Source organism: Melanotaenia boesemani, chromosome 2 (assembly GCF_017639745.1).
Source record: "Melanotaenia boesemani isolate fMelBoe1 chromosome 2, fMelBoe1.pri, whole genome shotgun sequence".
Classification (NCBI taxonomy): Eukaryota; Metazoa; Chordata; class Actinopteri; order Atheriniformes; family Melanotaeniidae; genus Melanotaenia; species Melanotaenia boesemani.
In genome coordinates this window covers 29,959,844-29,972,458 of record NC_055683.1, presented here as the reverse complement: position 1 = coordinate 29,972,458, position 12,615 = coordinate 29,959,844, and the positions used below count along the sequence as shown (strand labels likewise).

General features: G+C 39.4%; 1 protein-coding gene across 1 annotated transcript; it reads right to left on the bottom strand.

The window, feature by feature from the left end:
* Positions 1–567: 567 nt before the first annotated feature.
* Positions 568–10,444, bottom strand: mafk (v-maf avian musculoaponeurotic fibrosarcoma oncogene homolog K). The gene is made up of 3 exons (XM_042010775.1): positions 10,286–10,444; positions 4,144–4,222; positions 568–4,067 (listed from the first exon to the last, which is right to left on the bottom strand). The coding sequence occupies exons 2-3, from the start codon at positions 4,186–4,188 to the stop codon at positions 3,630–3,632; spliced, it is 483 nt and encodes a 160-aa protein (XP_041866709.1). The 5' UTR covers positions 4,189–4,222; positions 10,286–10,444; the 3' UTR covers positions 568–3,629.
* Positions 10,445–12,615: the final 2,171 nt, after the last annotated feature.

The following is a 12,615-nucleotide window of genomic DNA, read 5'->3' as shown; positions in this document are numbered from 1 at the left end:
ATAACACAAATCCATGAAATAAATATAAAATATATGAGCAGAGTAATGACATGGTGTATAGGTTACATACTCAGTTTATGTTGCATTTTACTGTCCTCTTTTAAAGATATTGACACTCACTAGACCCCTATATGTCAGACTCAAAGAAAAAGAAAATTTCTCCAACATAGAAACTTGGCATAGAAATTGCAGCAACTCAACTAACATTTATTTTATGCTCCATCCCTTCTACATGGCTGAAGTTGAACAATGTAGCTTGTAGGGCTGGCAGAGCTTGTATGTGAAAGCTTATACAAAGACATTTTCAAAAAGAAAGAATAATCTTGTATTTCTAGTCGAGATGTACAAGTGACCTTCTTTCTTCAGTTACATTTGCACTTTTGTAATCCATGGAAAAAAAGAAATAGTCATCACTGATATCTTACAGGTCCATTACTGCTGTGTGCTGTTACAAGCTTTAATCTCTTTAGTCACCATAGTAGGACACAAAACTGTCCCAACCATGAGCTGTTAACAAGAAAATGTTTGCAGTTGTTTGTTACACCTCTTTTTTTTTTAATCATTTAAAGAAATGAGAGAGAGAAAAAAAGGCTTTAGCAGGTCTGCTTAAGAGACGTGTTTGAGAGAACCTCAACTTGGTCACACTGAACAACAGAGCACTTAATTCACCCAGAGAAAGGTTTGTCTTTTATTTGGCACAGCACAGAAATATTAAGTTTATTTTTTAAAAAAAATGGTATATTTTGGTTTGTTTTGATATATATAAAAAAAAATCAGTCACCTTAGACTTAAATTCAGTAATAAGTGCTTTTAAAATAAAACATATTCAACATTTTCTTTGAAAATTTACCAGAAGAGGTCACTGTTATGTTTTACATAAAATGCTTTTTGCCCTCATCTGTGATCTGAATGTGTGAACCTGACCAGTGTAAACATAATACCTACTCATTTACCTCAAACTTAAAACAGACCTCTTTAAAAAGCTCTAACAGTCTTTAAAGATTTTCATGCAACAGTTACAAAAGCCTGAAAACTGTCAATGTAAACCAGGTTCACTTTAAAATCTGCAATGACTAACAAGGTTTGCATACAGATTAATGATTCTAAGAGCATAATGGCTTAAGGTAGCATGTTGGAGTTAATATTCAATCATTGTCAAACATCTAAGATCACTTATTTCTGTGGGAATGAAAATTTTTCTTTAAAATTGGCACAAAATGATCCAGAAATTATTTTAAATGTATGAATGGCTTTGCTTTGTTTTCTTTTAGTCTGAATTTTAATTTGGTCCATTTTTATGTCTTTATGTAACCCCCCAACATAGTATAGATTTATGACAGATGTGCATGTGCTCTTCACTGATTGCTTAACATAGTTTTTTCCATTTGCCCTGCAACAGATAAATTGACTGCATGTAACCCCAGTCAATGTATAATCCGGTTGTGCATTTAAATTTTTTTAAGGAAATGTGCGGAGCAGAACTGCTGGTGGGATATAAATACTCAGAGGAATTAAAAGTTCTGAAAATAGATGACTCATTGTAAATGTGAATACAGCTTCTGTCAGAAAAAAAGGTCACCATCAATATCATTAGAATTCAAAGACTGATTACATAATCACACCACTCCCAGGATACTAAAAGACATAAATATAGAAAAATATGTAATATATATTTAGAATTTATATACCGTATATGCAGACTGTATAAAACTACTATCAGAAAAAGAACATAGGACGTATCAACATAGAAACCAGGTGAAAATACAAAATGAGAGTAAGAACACAGCAATGCCCCTGCTTCATTACAGCAGGTTGTACAGCAGCAAAGTTCCCCATACTGTTCTTTGCAGCTATGGAACAGGGGAAGAACAGTCATGTCCTCTTAGCCAAGAGAAAATCCTGACATGAACAATCTCTATTGACTTCACTCCAAATTAGGAATGGATCCTGTAAGAACAGCTTGATTTCAAGTTCATTTCAGATTTTAAATATAACAAAACGTTCAACAAGAGCAAGGTGTTTACTGCATTTAGTTGGCATGACACCACCGTTTCTAGAGATAGGTGTCAGGAGTTCTCTTGTAAAAGAGTGTGTCAAAAGCAAAGTAAATAACTACTGTTTGTGAAATACCAACACCGGCAGCAGCACTTCTTGTGACCCAGCAGGAGGAATGATTTCTTTTTGGACGGAGTTCATCAGCATAAGTGACAACAGGAGCAAACTGGGCTTTGTCACCTGGGATCTGTAATATACAGGAAGTTGCATTGCATTCTACTTTAAAATGACCACTCTCATTACAATTATATCCAATATGGATTACCCACCAAATATCGTCCAATAAGTGCTGCAGTATACACATATCATAGTTAACCATCCGTGCTTAATCAGCCTGCAGTAAATGGTCACACCACATTTAATCATCAAGCAATTAAGCCCCAGCAACTACAGAAAGAAAAGCTTCTGTCTCCTCCTCCAGTTCTATAAATAAGCTGTCCTGTGAATTACTTTACTTTATACTGTAGCTTTACAGTTATAAGTGCTATACAATGAGACTACTCCATAAGAAATCTGGCTCAATACACTTCCACTCACATTCCAAATGTACATTTTGTTGTCCCCAGTTGGATTAGTAAGTAATAAAATCTGTTAAACATGATGCAAACAAACATACCAACAGAATTACACGTAACACTTTCCGAACAGCCTCCGATGTCTTTAACAGCGTCAACACTTTTAAGGCCCCACTGAATAATTCAACAGTTTCTCAACTAAAATTGAGTCCTACTTCAACTTGCAGATGCATCCAATAACTGGATCTACAGTACCTGATGAGGTTAACCTGCAAATGTGAGACACGTCTTTAACTCTTGTGCTAGTGCTAATTGAAATTCTTTAGTACTCAGCAAAAACTGCACAGCTCCTGTGGTCTCCAGATATACCATACAGAGCCAGACTTTTACTAATTTCCACTTTAATCAACCACTAAAAGATGCGATTTTACTGCTTAGCACCTTCTTAAAGAGAAGAGGAGCATGATAGTGATAACATCTGGTGTTATGTTCAGCTGGTACTCAAGGGCATCTGGTTGGAGAGCAGTGAAAATGTGGCTTTAAAGAGGCGTCCATCTGACCTCAAAGCTGAGAAATTTAACACCTCAGTGTGTTCGATGACACGCCAGACACAGATCTGTATAAGACAACAGCATCAAAGGCTTAATTTGGCAAAAGTTCTACAATTAACTGTCACATGCTTAAAATCTCTCTCTTTTTTTTTTTTATCTCCAACATTAAGTAACAGAGCTGGACCTTGTGCTGCCACATGAAAGCATGTTAGAAGTAAAAACAAATCTCTGCTACCAGTCATGAAGGTAGGGTCACAGAGGCCCAATACCCTGCCGGTGCTGGGGGTAGGGGGGTTGAACAGTGCACAGACAATGTAGATTGTATAAGAGACAGAAAGAGGGAGACAGAATTGTGAATGCAGCATAACATCGTAGAGCTTGCCACCCCACTCCTTCCCTCAGTCTAATAAAATACTGAGCATCCTCTCAGTACAGGATGAGTGGGTTCAGGCCAGGTCAGAGCCAGGAAGGACCAGGCAGGAGACGGGGGAGCCCAGTCCTGTCAACACTAGGAAGGAGCTGAGAATGGGGTTGGGCTGGAGTTGTTGTGATTAGAGGACTTGACAATGGTGATGACGCTGGTGGTGGCCACTTTGCCCGGAGACATTGGCCCTCGGGTCACTGTCCTGGCAAAGCACTGCAGGGCCTCGTACTTGGCCCGCAAAGCATCCAGCTCCAACCTCATGCTGGCATTCTCCTGGGCCAGCTTGTCCACCTCGTGCTGCAGCTCTGTCTTCTGTCTCTCCAGCTCCTCCTTCTGAGTAACACGTTTGATGCGACAGCTAGCAGCGTAGCCACGGTTTTTGAGGGTCCGTCGCCGCTGCTTCAACCGCACAACATCTTCTTTTGTCAGCCCACGCAGGTGCTGGTTGAGCTCCCGGACAGACATGGCCACCAACTCATCATCACTGAGCGCCGGGGCATTCTCACCCGTCTCCTTCTTGACCTGCAGGACATAAGCAGTGGATGAAGTGTGCAAGGACATCAAACAGTGAAACAATTCTAAAATTTGTCACAATTACCTTTAAAGCTTTACTCGTCTTGAAATGAGTCGTCATTCCCTGCATGCAGACGACTGACCACAATCTCACAGAAGATACACTGAGAAGTGAACAGAAAGCAGTAATTAGTAATGGGTTGATACTGTTAAATACTCCACTTCAACATCAAAAAGTCATGGCTTGCTTTTATATTATGTCTTGGATCAATCAAACATTGATGAATTTGAATCTGATCAGATAGTATATGACTGTACACTTAGGGGTTCAACTGCTCCTGTCACCTGTTTCATCAGAGGCCATGAATGTCCATCTTTTAACACCTATATTTTCTTTCATCAAGTCTTCTTTTTGTGGTGGACCTGGATATGGATAAGTTTGCTTCAAAAGACTGTTGGATGCTGTGAAGTGCTAAATCTTCACTCTGAAGAGGGTCCTGCAATCAGCGACCACTGTGGTCTCTGATTGATTCGTTTTGCTTTTGCAATTCAAGGATGACTTTGGACCAATCCCAACTCCTCCCCTTTGACTGCTGCTTTGCTCGGCAAAGATAAAATGCCCCCTTTTTTTTAAGGGAACAGGGAGTACCGGCCATCTAGCTCTGGAAGCATATATTTCTTTGTCTTAAACTTTTTTGGTCTTTAACTTTGATAACTTTGTAAATATCTTTACATTAAAGCTGTGATTCTTCACTTTCAGGTCATAATCATCATAAAACTGTAGCTTTAATATATTTAGTTATACAGCTATTGGACAAGATGCATGTTAATGTTCCTTTACCTGCTGTTACAGTCAAAATGCTGCTTGATGTATCCTTTAATAATAATAATACACTTATGTGATTTGAAACGATAAATCATTCAAGAAAAGATTCTGCTGTCTAGGGATTTTTAATGTAGCGCTTCCAATATTCAGTCAAATATTTTAAAATGAGAAATTAATATTTATATTCAACCATGAAAGATGAATGATTCCTCCAGTGGTGTGCATTGTTGCATATAGTAGATATATATATTGCAGTTTAGCATAACCAACACACATATTGTCACTCTTCTCAATAAACTCATCAATCCAGAGTTACATCATACTTTGATGTCAGCATTGTCAGCTTGTTTGTGCCAAAGATGTCAGCAGAGGGCAGTATGACACCATGCTTTTAAACACCACCTCTGAAGACAGTCTGTATATTCACCTTATCAGAAGGAGGTGGGCCTTGCCAATCTAGTTCACTAGACCAAGGAAAAATTGGAAACAGGCAGCCTCTGTTGTACTCATGGTAGAACTGTGCATTTTAACCCTCTGACTTAGTGCGTTTGCCAGGGCAGCTTTTAGAAAAGCCCTTTGGCCTTCATTACAGTGAGGGACACGCTTCCCAGGCTGCTGCCATGGCCAAAAAAAGCGAGAACACTGAGCTGTGATCCTGTGAGAGGCACACAGCCCCCAAGGCTCCATTTCAGGACCTGCAGACCAGCTTGACTACGAGTGCACTGTTCCATGCTCAACAGCTACCATGGAAACGCCCTGCAAATGGGCGTGGGAATATGAGTCACATGGTCACCAAAAGGGTAAACAAGTCTCATTCATAACCGCAACACAGCCTGTACATAGTACGAATAAGAAGTTGATAACTTTAAGATTTCCTGTATAAATATTCCTCAGAGTTTATCCTTCTTTTTATTCCGTCACCAAACTTGAATCTGGAGGGTTTGATCCTTAGATCTGATGCATCTGTTTAATTGCATCTGCCTCCTCATCACACATTATAACACATAGCTAACATTTACAGTTATGCTGAACTTTACAGCCAGCAGTTCCCCCTGTGGAAAATTCCAGAAGATAGAGTGTCACAGAGGAATAGTTTCCTTTATAGTCATTGATGTATTTTTGCTGTGAGACAATGTAGTCTGTCGATTTAGGGTTGTCTCTCTCTGCTTGGATCCTCTTACACCGGGCTTTCCTGAGCTGCTCTATGCCCTTATTTAACTCTGCTAGATATATTTAGCTCACAGTGCTGACACAAATTTCTGCCAACTAAACAATTTAGGTGAGTATGCGATAAATGATAGTGCAGTAAGAGGGCAAATATTCTCAGAAGTGCTGTTAGCAGGCGCTTTCCCAGAAAAAAAAAATATATATAAAAACAAAACGTTTGGGTGTGGCTGTACATTTAGATGTTTATCATGTTTTCACATTTTAGGCTATAAATAGGCCTAGTGTGCAGGAGTGTGTGGATTCTGACTGAAAGCTGTGTGGCACTGAAACAGAAAAACAACTTTGCTCCTCTCAAACATGAGATGCTGTTCTTAAAATAGCTTAAATGGGAATTTAACAGATGCAAAATACATGAGATGACCTAAACTGAGAAATTTAAAGAACATCTGTTGTGCCCTCTGATGTTTTTGTTGCTTTGTGCTGCAAAGCATGGTGCACTAAAAGCATTCTTTGACAGTAAGTTGGCCCAAAACAGACTAATTCTGAGTAGTATTGCATCAAAGGGGGCTCCCTGGGTATATTCCTTGCAAACATCATGGAAAAGTAGTGCAGGCGGCCTCCCCCTCCATACAGGGGGGCCTCCAGCCAGAATCAAAAGGCCAGTTTGTTTGCCTGAAATTCTTCAGGAGTGTGCTTATGATGTTGCAACTTGCACAAGGACAAGGTTTTTATAATCAAGATAGTAAAGTTTCCCCAGAGGAAAAGCAGCAATTATATCACAGAGCCAAATCCAGTCACAGGCGAGACAGACTAACAAAACAGTTTCTCAATATAGTCAAGAAAACAACTCATATTAGGTTTTCATAACCCAAAAAAAAGGAGGCTGGGAAAATATCTCAAAGAAAAGCCGCAGATGGCGGGTAGAGAACAAAACCACATTCCTGAGTGAACACACATGTGCAAAACCTCACATGCACACAGGCAAATCATCTCTGAAGAAGAAACATGCCTTCTGAATATGTCCTGCAATGCACTTAGCTGTGGGGGTGGGGTTCAGACTATCCCCACTTGTAAAACAATGGTTGCAAAATTCACAAAATGTCTGGAATTCAGAAGCTTTGCATGTCCATTACTTGCCCAAACAAATTAAAGGCAGCTTGTGCGCACATGTGTGGAAGTGAGGAGCCCACCATCATTCTTAGAGGGAAGAATTGTGAACAAAGTGGTCCTTTTTAATCTATATTCTCCTTATTTTTACTTGCTGACTATTGATTAGATATACTATTTATTCAGTAACAATAGAGTAAATCCTACAATTGAACATGCTGTTTAAAAACAGACCTTTTATTTAGGACAATTTTTTTAATCCATTAAAGAAAAAAGAGAAAAAAGAGCAAATCTGTAACTTAATTTCTTTAAAAGGTAGAGATCTGGTGGGGTACATGGCTGTACCTCAGCTACAGCAGGTAACTGTGGGGCCTATCCTTTTCTAAAAATAAACAGCACATCAAAGACTTATGCGCTCATGCTTCAGTGATAAACACAGCGCTCTCTTTCTATGCTTGAAATTTTGAGCTCAGTAGAAAGCAGACATTTTTTGCTGCCCTTGACAGTCTCCTTCACTCCTCTGAGAAAGCTTTTCATGCACTTTTTTTTTCCAGAGAGATGAAGAGATTTCTCTTCTGACTGAGGTGTGCTGCGCCCCGCTCTTTCTCCAGCGCAGCACATTTGGTGGGATATTATGTGAAGGAAATGGAGAGCATAGCTGAGCAGTGAGTCATGCTGTTTACTGGTGAAAATCTGTGACCGGCAGCAGGGAATCACACCCTCCTGATCTGACGTTTCCTGGAAAATCCCGTTGTTTCACAGGGAGGAAGGAAAAGTACAGAGAACCTTGGAAATGGCTGGCAGGATCAGCCGGAACTTTTGTGCGGAAAGGGAGGAGGACTCACTGAAAAAATACTCTCCCAGACTCTGGGATGAAAAAAATGTCAAGAATGCAAGAAAAAATGGACTTCACTGTTCCACTTTTGATTGCAATATTTCATGACTGAATTACAAGAAAATATTAACAGTTTCTATAAACCTTAGCTGTCTCTTTCAAAACCAACTGACTGGGCACTGTCACCACAGACTGGATGTGGATCAAGTGTTAGTGTTGCTGCCAACTCAGTTTGAGTCACAGTAGAATCTGAAAGTTGCAGTCAACCAAACAGAGAATGGCTAAAGAATCCCCATTAGTACAATTGCACAATAAGTAAATGAGTATAACCCTGACACATCTCACACCTGTAACCACAATATGGTGAAAGCAGCTTTCTGAGATCAAGTCACTTTGGCAGAAATGCCAGAAAAGGAAAAAAAAAGCCTTCTCAGGGACTGTTACTGTCACTGAAGTCACTTTGGATGCAAGACAGACCTGTTCACACACTCACCTTTTGCTTGTTTACACTTCTCATGGCACACTCAACTGTGTGTAAAATCACAGGTTTCCAAAGTCAATAATCAACATTTTTTTTGCCCCGTAAGAGGAGCAAAACATTCATAACGAGTGTGTTCCTTCTGAGTCATCACATCAGCTACCACAAATATTTCACTTTCACAACAGTCCACCACAAAAACGTTCTCCACTTCGCACTTTCATCCAACAGCACTGTCCAGCAAAATGGCAAATGCTGTTTCAGTTCGGCTCAACTCAATAATTCAACTGTATGTCGCATCTTTAAGGTGGGGTGTGTGTGGGGGGGTTTCTCTCATTGTGCTTTGATGATAAAAATGAGTCAGCTGCTGTAACTTCTCCATCCAAAAAAAGACATCACTTCAGTGACCGAGCCACATGTTAACCTCATGACAGAGGAGTGCACCGCTCCCACTGCCTCCCTGTCTGAAGGGTACTGTGCACCCACCAGGAACAACGATGAATCAGAGAAGCTTCCTGGGAACAAATCTGTGGCACATTTCATCTCAGTGGAAAAAGTTACTAAGAGGCAAACATTTTCCATTTATTAATCACACCAACATTAATTGGGGCCACAAGTCTAAGTCATTATGCAAAACATGGAAATCCAGCACAGGATAAGTGGCAATCATGTGGTATTAGGTCACTGCTCTTTTAGGACTTCCTTATCTTTCCCCAATGAAGATTCATGTAAACCAGGATTTAGAGCTAAACAACTGATAAGATAAAAACCCTTTCTTCCATCAGAGTGATTTATTATTAAAGGAAAAACGTGTTCCTCCTGCTGTTTAGATTGTTTCTGTTGTGTAGGCTAGTCAGCCCTGGTGGTCCATGGTGCCCTTTGTCCCACATGTCTAAAATGCAGACCACGTGTTGATTCCAGTGTCAAAACTAGGCTGGTATTTTGCAGAGTAGTGGTCTATATTCAATGCCGAGTGTCAGAAATGGTCTGAAGGGGATGTGAAACGATGTGTTTTTACGAATTAGTTTCAACAGAACAGGCAGGAAAATTTGGAGCGTTTCACTTCCATTTTCCTTAAAAGCTCGTCCAAATGACAGGAAGACCGTTAGAAAGGATTCGCTCACAAACACATCAGTCTTCTGACTTTAAGCTTGATCCCTCTGTGGCGCTAATGGATGGTGTCTTGAAATGTTTTGTAATCTTTACATAAGCTTTTGGCTTCTGCGCAACATTGTGCGTTTACAGCCTTTAAATGTTTAGTAAAGTTATTCCAATACGCCATTTACTAATTTGCTTTTTAAAATAAATAAAAAAAAAATCATTATACGTTTAAAAATATTAAGAAATCTTTCTTATATCAGTTTTAAAAATACTTGAATTCGGCTGAACATGCATAAGAGGCTATGGACTGAAGTAAAAAAAAATCAAAAGACAACTTAAAAACATACTTTCAAAAATCCTTATAAATTAGTATTTTTATTATTTCATTTATATATTTTCTTGCCATTTTAAATACGGGACAATCTAGCAGGTCTGAATCAGTTTTTTTTTTGGACATTGTGTTATGTTTCTTCAGCGCAACACGTGTCCGAAAAGCTCCAGCAGTGTAAAGAGTCAACATCAACTCTCACAGCCGGGATCAAAGCTTCATCACGGGCGTGTGTGACCAACACCAGCCCGCCACCGTGCGCCAGTAAGCCCATATGTCACCGTGAGAACTTGAGCAATTTAGGAAGGAACGTCTTAATATTTTATAGTATCCTTAAGAAATAAATAAATAATTTTTTAAAACATAAAAATAAAGACAAGCTCACCTCTGTGGACGCGGACAGGAATGCGAAGAACTGGTGGAGTAGGTTCCCAATACAAGCGGTGAAGTAACTCGACACAGCTGGTGTTAACGCGTCCAGCGGCGGACGGAGCGGCGGTGTATCCTCGTACTAAATTAACTACAAAACAACAACAATGTACCAACATTCCACGCTCTGCTTCCGCAAGCACTCACGTCACCGATTCCTCGTGACCGCCCCCTCCATTCATGAAAATAACTTTCTGCTGACGTCAGTCTGGGAAGGGGGGGCTGCGGGGAAGCCAGAAATAGAAGATAGATACTGCTGGCGACTGCTTTTGCTTACTTTACAAAACTAATCAAAGTCACTTCATGCTGCCAGAATTAATGCTAAAGAAACTAAGTTTTCAGGCTGCACTTGTTGCTTTTTTTTTGTCTACTCTCTCCTCATCCTCTGCGCGGACTGTTATGGTCAGGTCTGCACTACAAGGTATTCAAAAATGTGCAATAAGTGAGGGAAAACAGCGACCTCGCCCCCCACCCTCCGTCTGCCTTTGGGAGACTAGCAGCAGAAGCAGCATTCCATTCCTGAGGAAAGTATGTGGTGTAGTAGCCCAGCAGTCACAGGATTTCTCTTATTTTAACTGCAGCCTGTAACGTCACAGGTTATTCTGGGTAATTAAGTACTGAATGTAAATATGTTAAGTCGCAAGCCTTTTAAGGCCTCCATTTGTAATAGTTTGCCTGTTCAGCTCTATAGTTTAAGCTTGCCTCAGACTGTTTCTGTTTAACAGATGCAGTTTGTTTACACTTTAAACACACAGGGCCACACAGTTTAAAAAAAGGGAAGAATTACACTTTTTTAAAAAGATATATATATATATATATATATATATATATATATACCCCGTCAATGAGAAATTAATTGAGGTCTTGCAGATTACGCAGCATCAAGATACAAAATCTGCTTAGTTTCATTAAAAAAACATCATTAATTGGGGATGAATCTAAACCAGTTTGTGCTGATAAAGCAAGCACTAGAAAAGAAAAAGCTTTCAGACATGGTGTGTAACTGTGCATTTACATGTCAACACACTTTGTTGTCATTGACCATTTAACCTTCTATTAAAAGTAGTTTCACTATCGAATCATATCTGTTCCATGATGCACCAGTGTAACGATGATGATGTTTAGCCACTGAAGAGACAAAAGAGGAAACACACATGCATATAAATGTACACACAGAGTCAGATGTGTGACGTGAGATTGATCTTTACATAATCTATGAGTAATTCATGGCTGATAGGAATATAAATGCTGAGCATAGGTTTTCTTGAGGGTCTTTTTTTATCCAAAGCACTGATGTTCTTCTGGTAATACTAACCATGTAACTGCCATGATATTTTTTCCCCTGTTGTTTTGTCAGATTAGCATTTCAGTGGACTTGTATTATTGTTTATGGTAAACGAGTCATCAGCTCAGCCTTTGCCTTTGAAGCACATATGGAACTGGTTGTTTACTGAAGATGGTCAGCTTGATGGTTTCATCTGATTTGCTTCATGTTTTCAAGTAAGAAAGCAAATAAACCAGATGAGAGTTTGTGCTCTTGGTAGCTCACTGCCACCACAACAACCACAAGCAGCAACACTGCATTTCCTTTTTAGAATTAAAAAGGCAGACACACGCATCACGTGGTTAAGCGGTCCACATTTGCTTTCACATTCTCAGCAGTCAATCAGTTCAGAGTAGATTTCCCATGTGATAATGTTCTCTGTGATTAAGGATAAGAATGGTTCCGATTACACTTGTACAGAGACAAGATTCAATAAGATTAAACTAAATGAAATGAGACTGGATTAAAGTAGAGGTGATGAGATTTGAATTAGTTTCCTCATCATTAAATTACCAGTTAAATTATATTTAATTGAAATGGACTAGAAGTTAGACATACTGCTAACAGAAAGTTGGGTTTGTATCAATACGTGTGATTTAAGAAAGGATGAGGGAAAAATTTCCAGATAAAATTAAACAGCACTGTGATAGTGTTAGGATTGTCATTTGTAATTTAAAGATTTACATGAGATGAGATGAGATGAGATGAGATGAGATGAGATGTTTGAGATGTTTGTTTCTTTTGATCAGAGATTAGATACAACCATATTAACTAATAATATATATGAGAAGAGATTTATTTCAGATTAGCATTAAGGTCAGTTTTAATCAGTGGTTCCCAACCTGGGGTTCCTGACCCCTAAAGGGCAGGGCTCTGCAAAGTTTTGGCTGTACAGAGCCTATGTGTGTGTTAAAAATCAAGGTCATATCTTTACAGAGATGAGTTGAGGTGTGTTTGCCTTA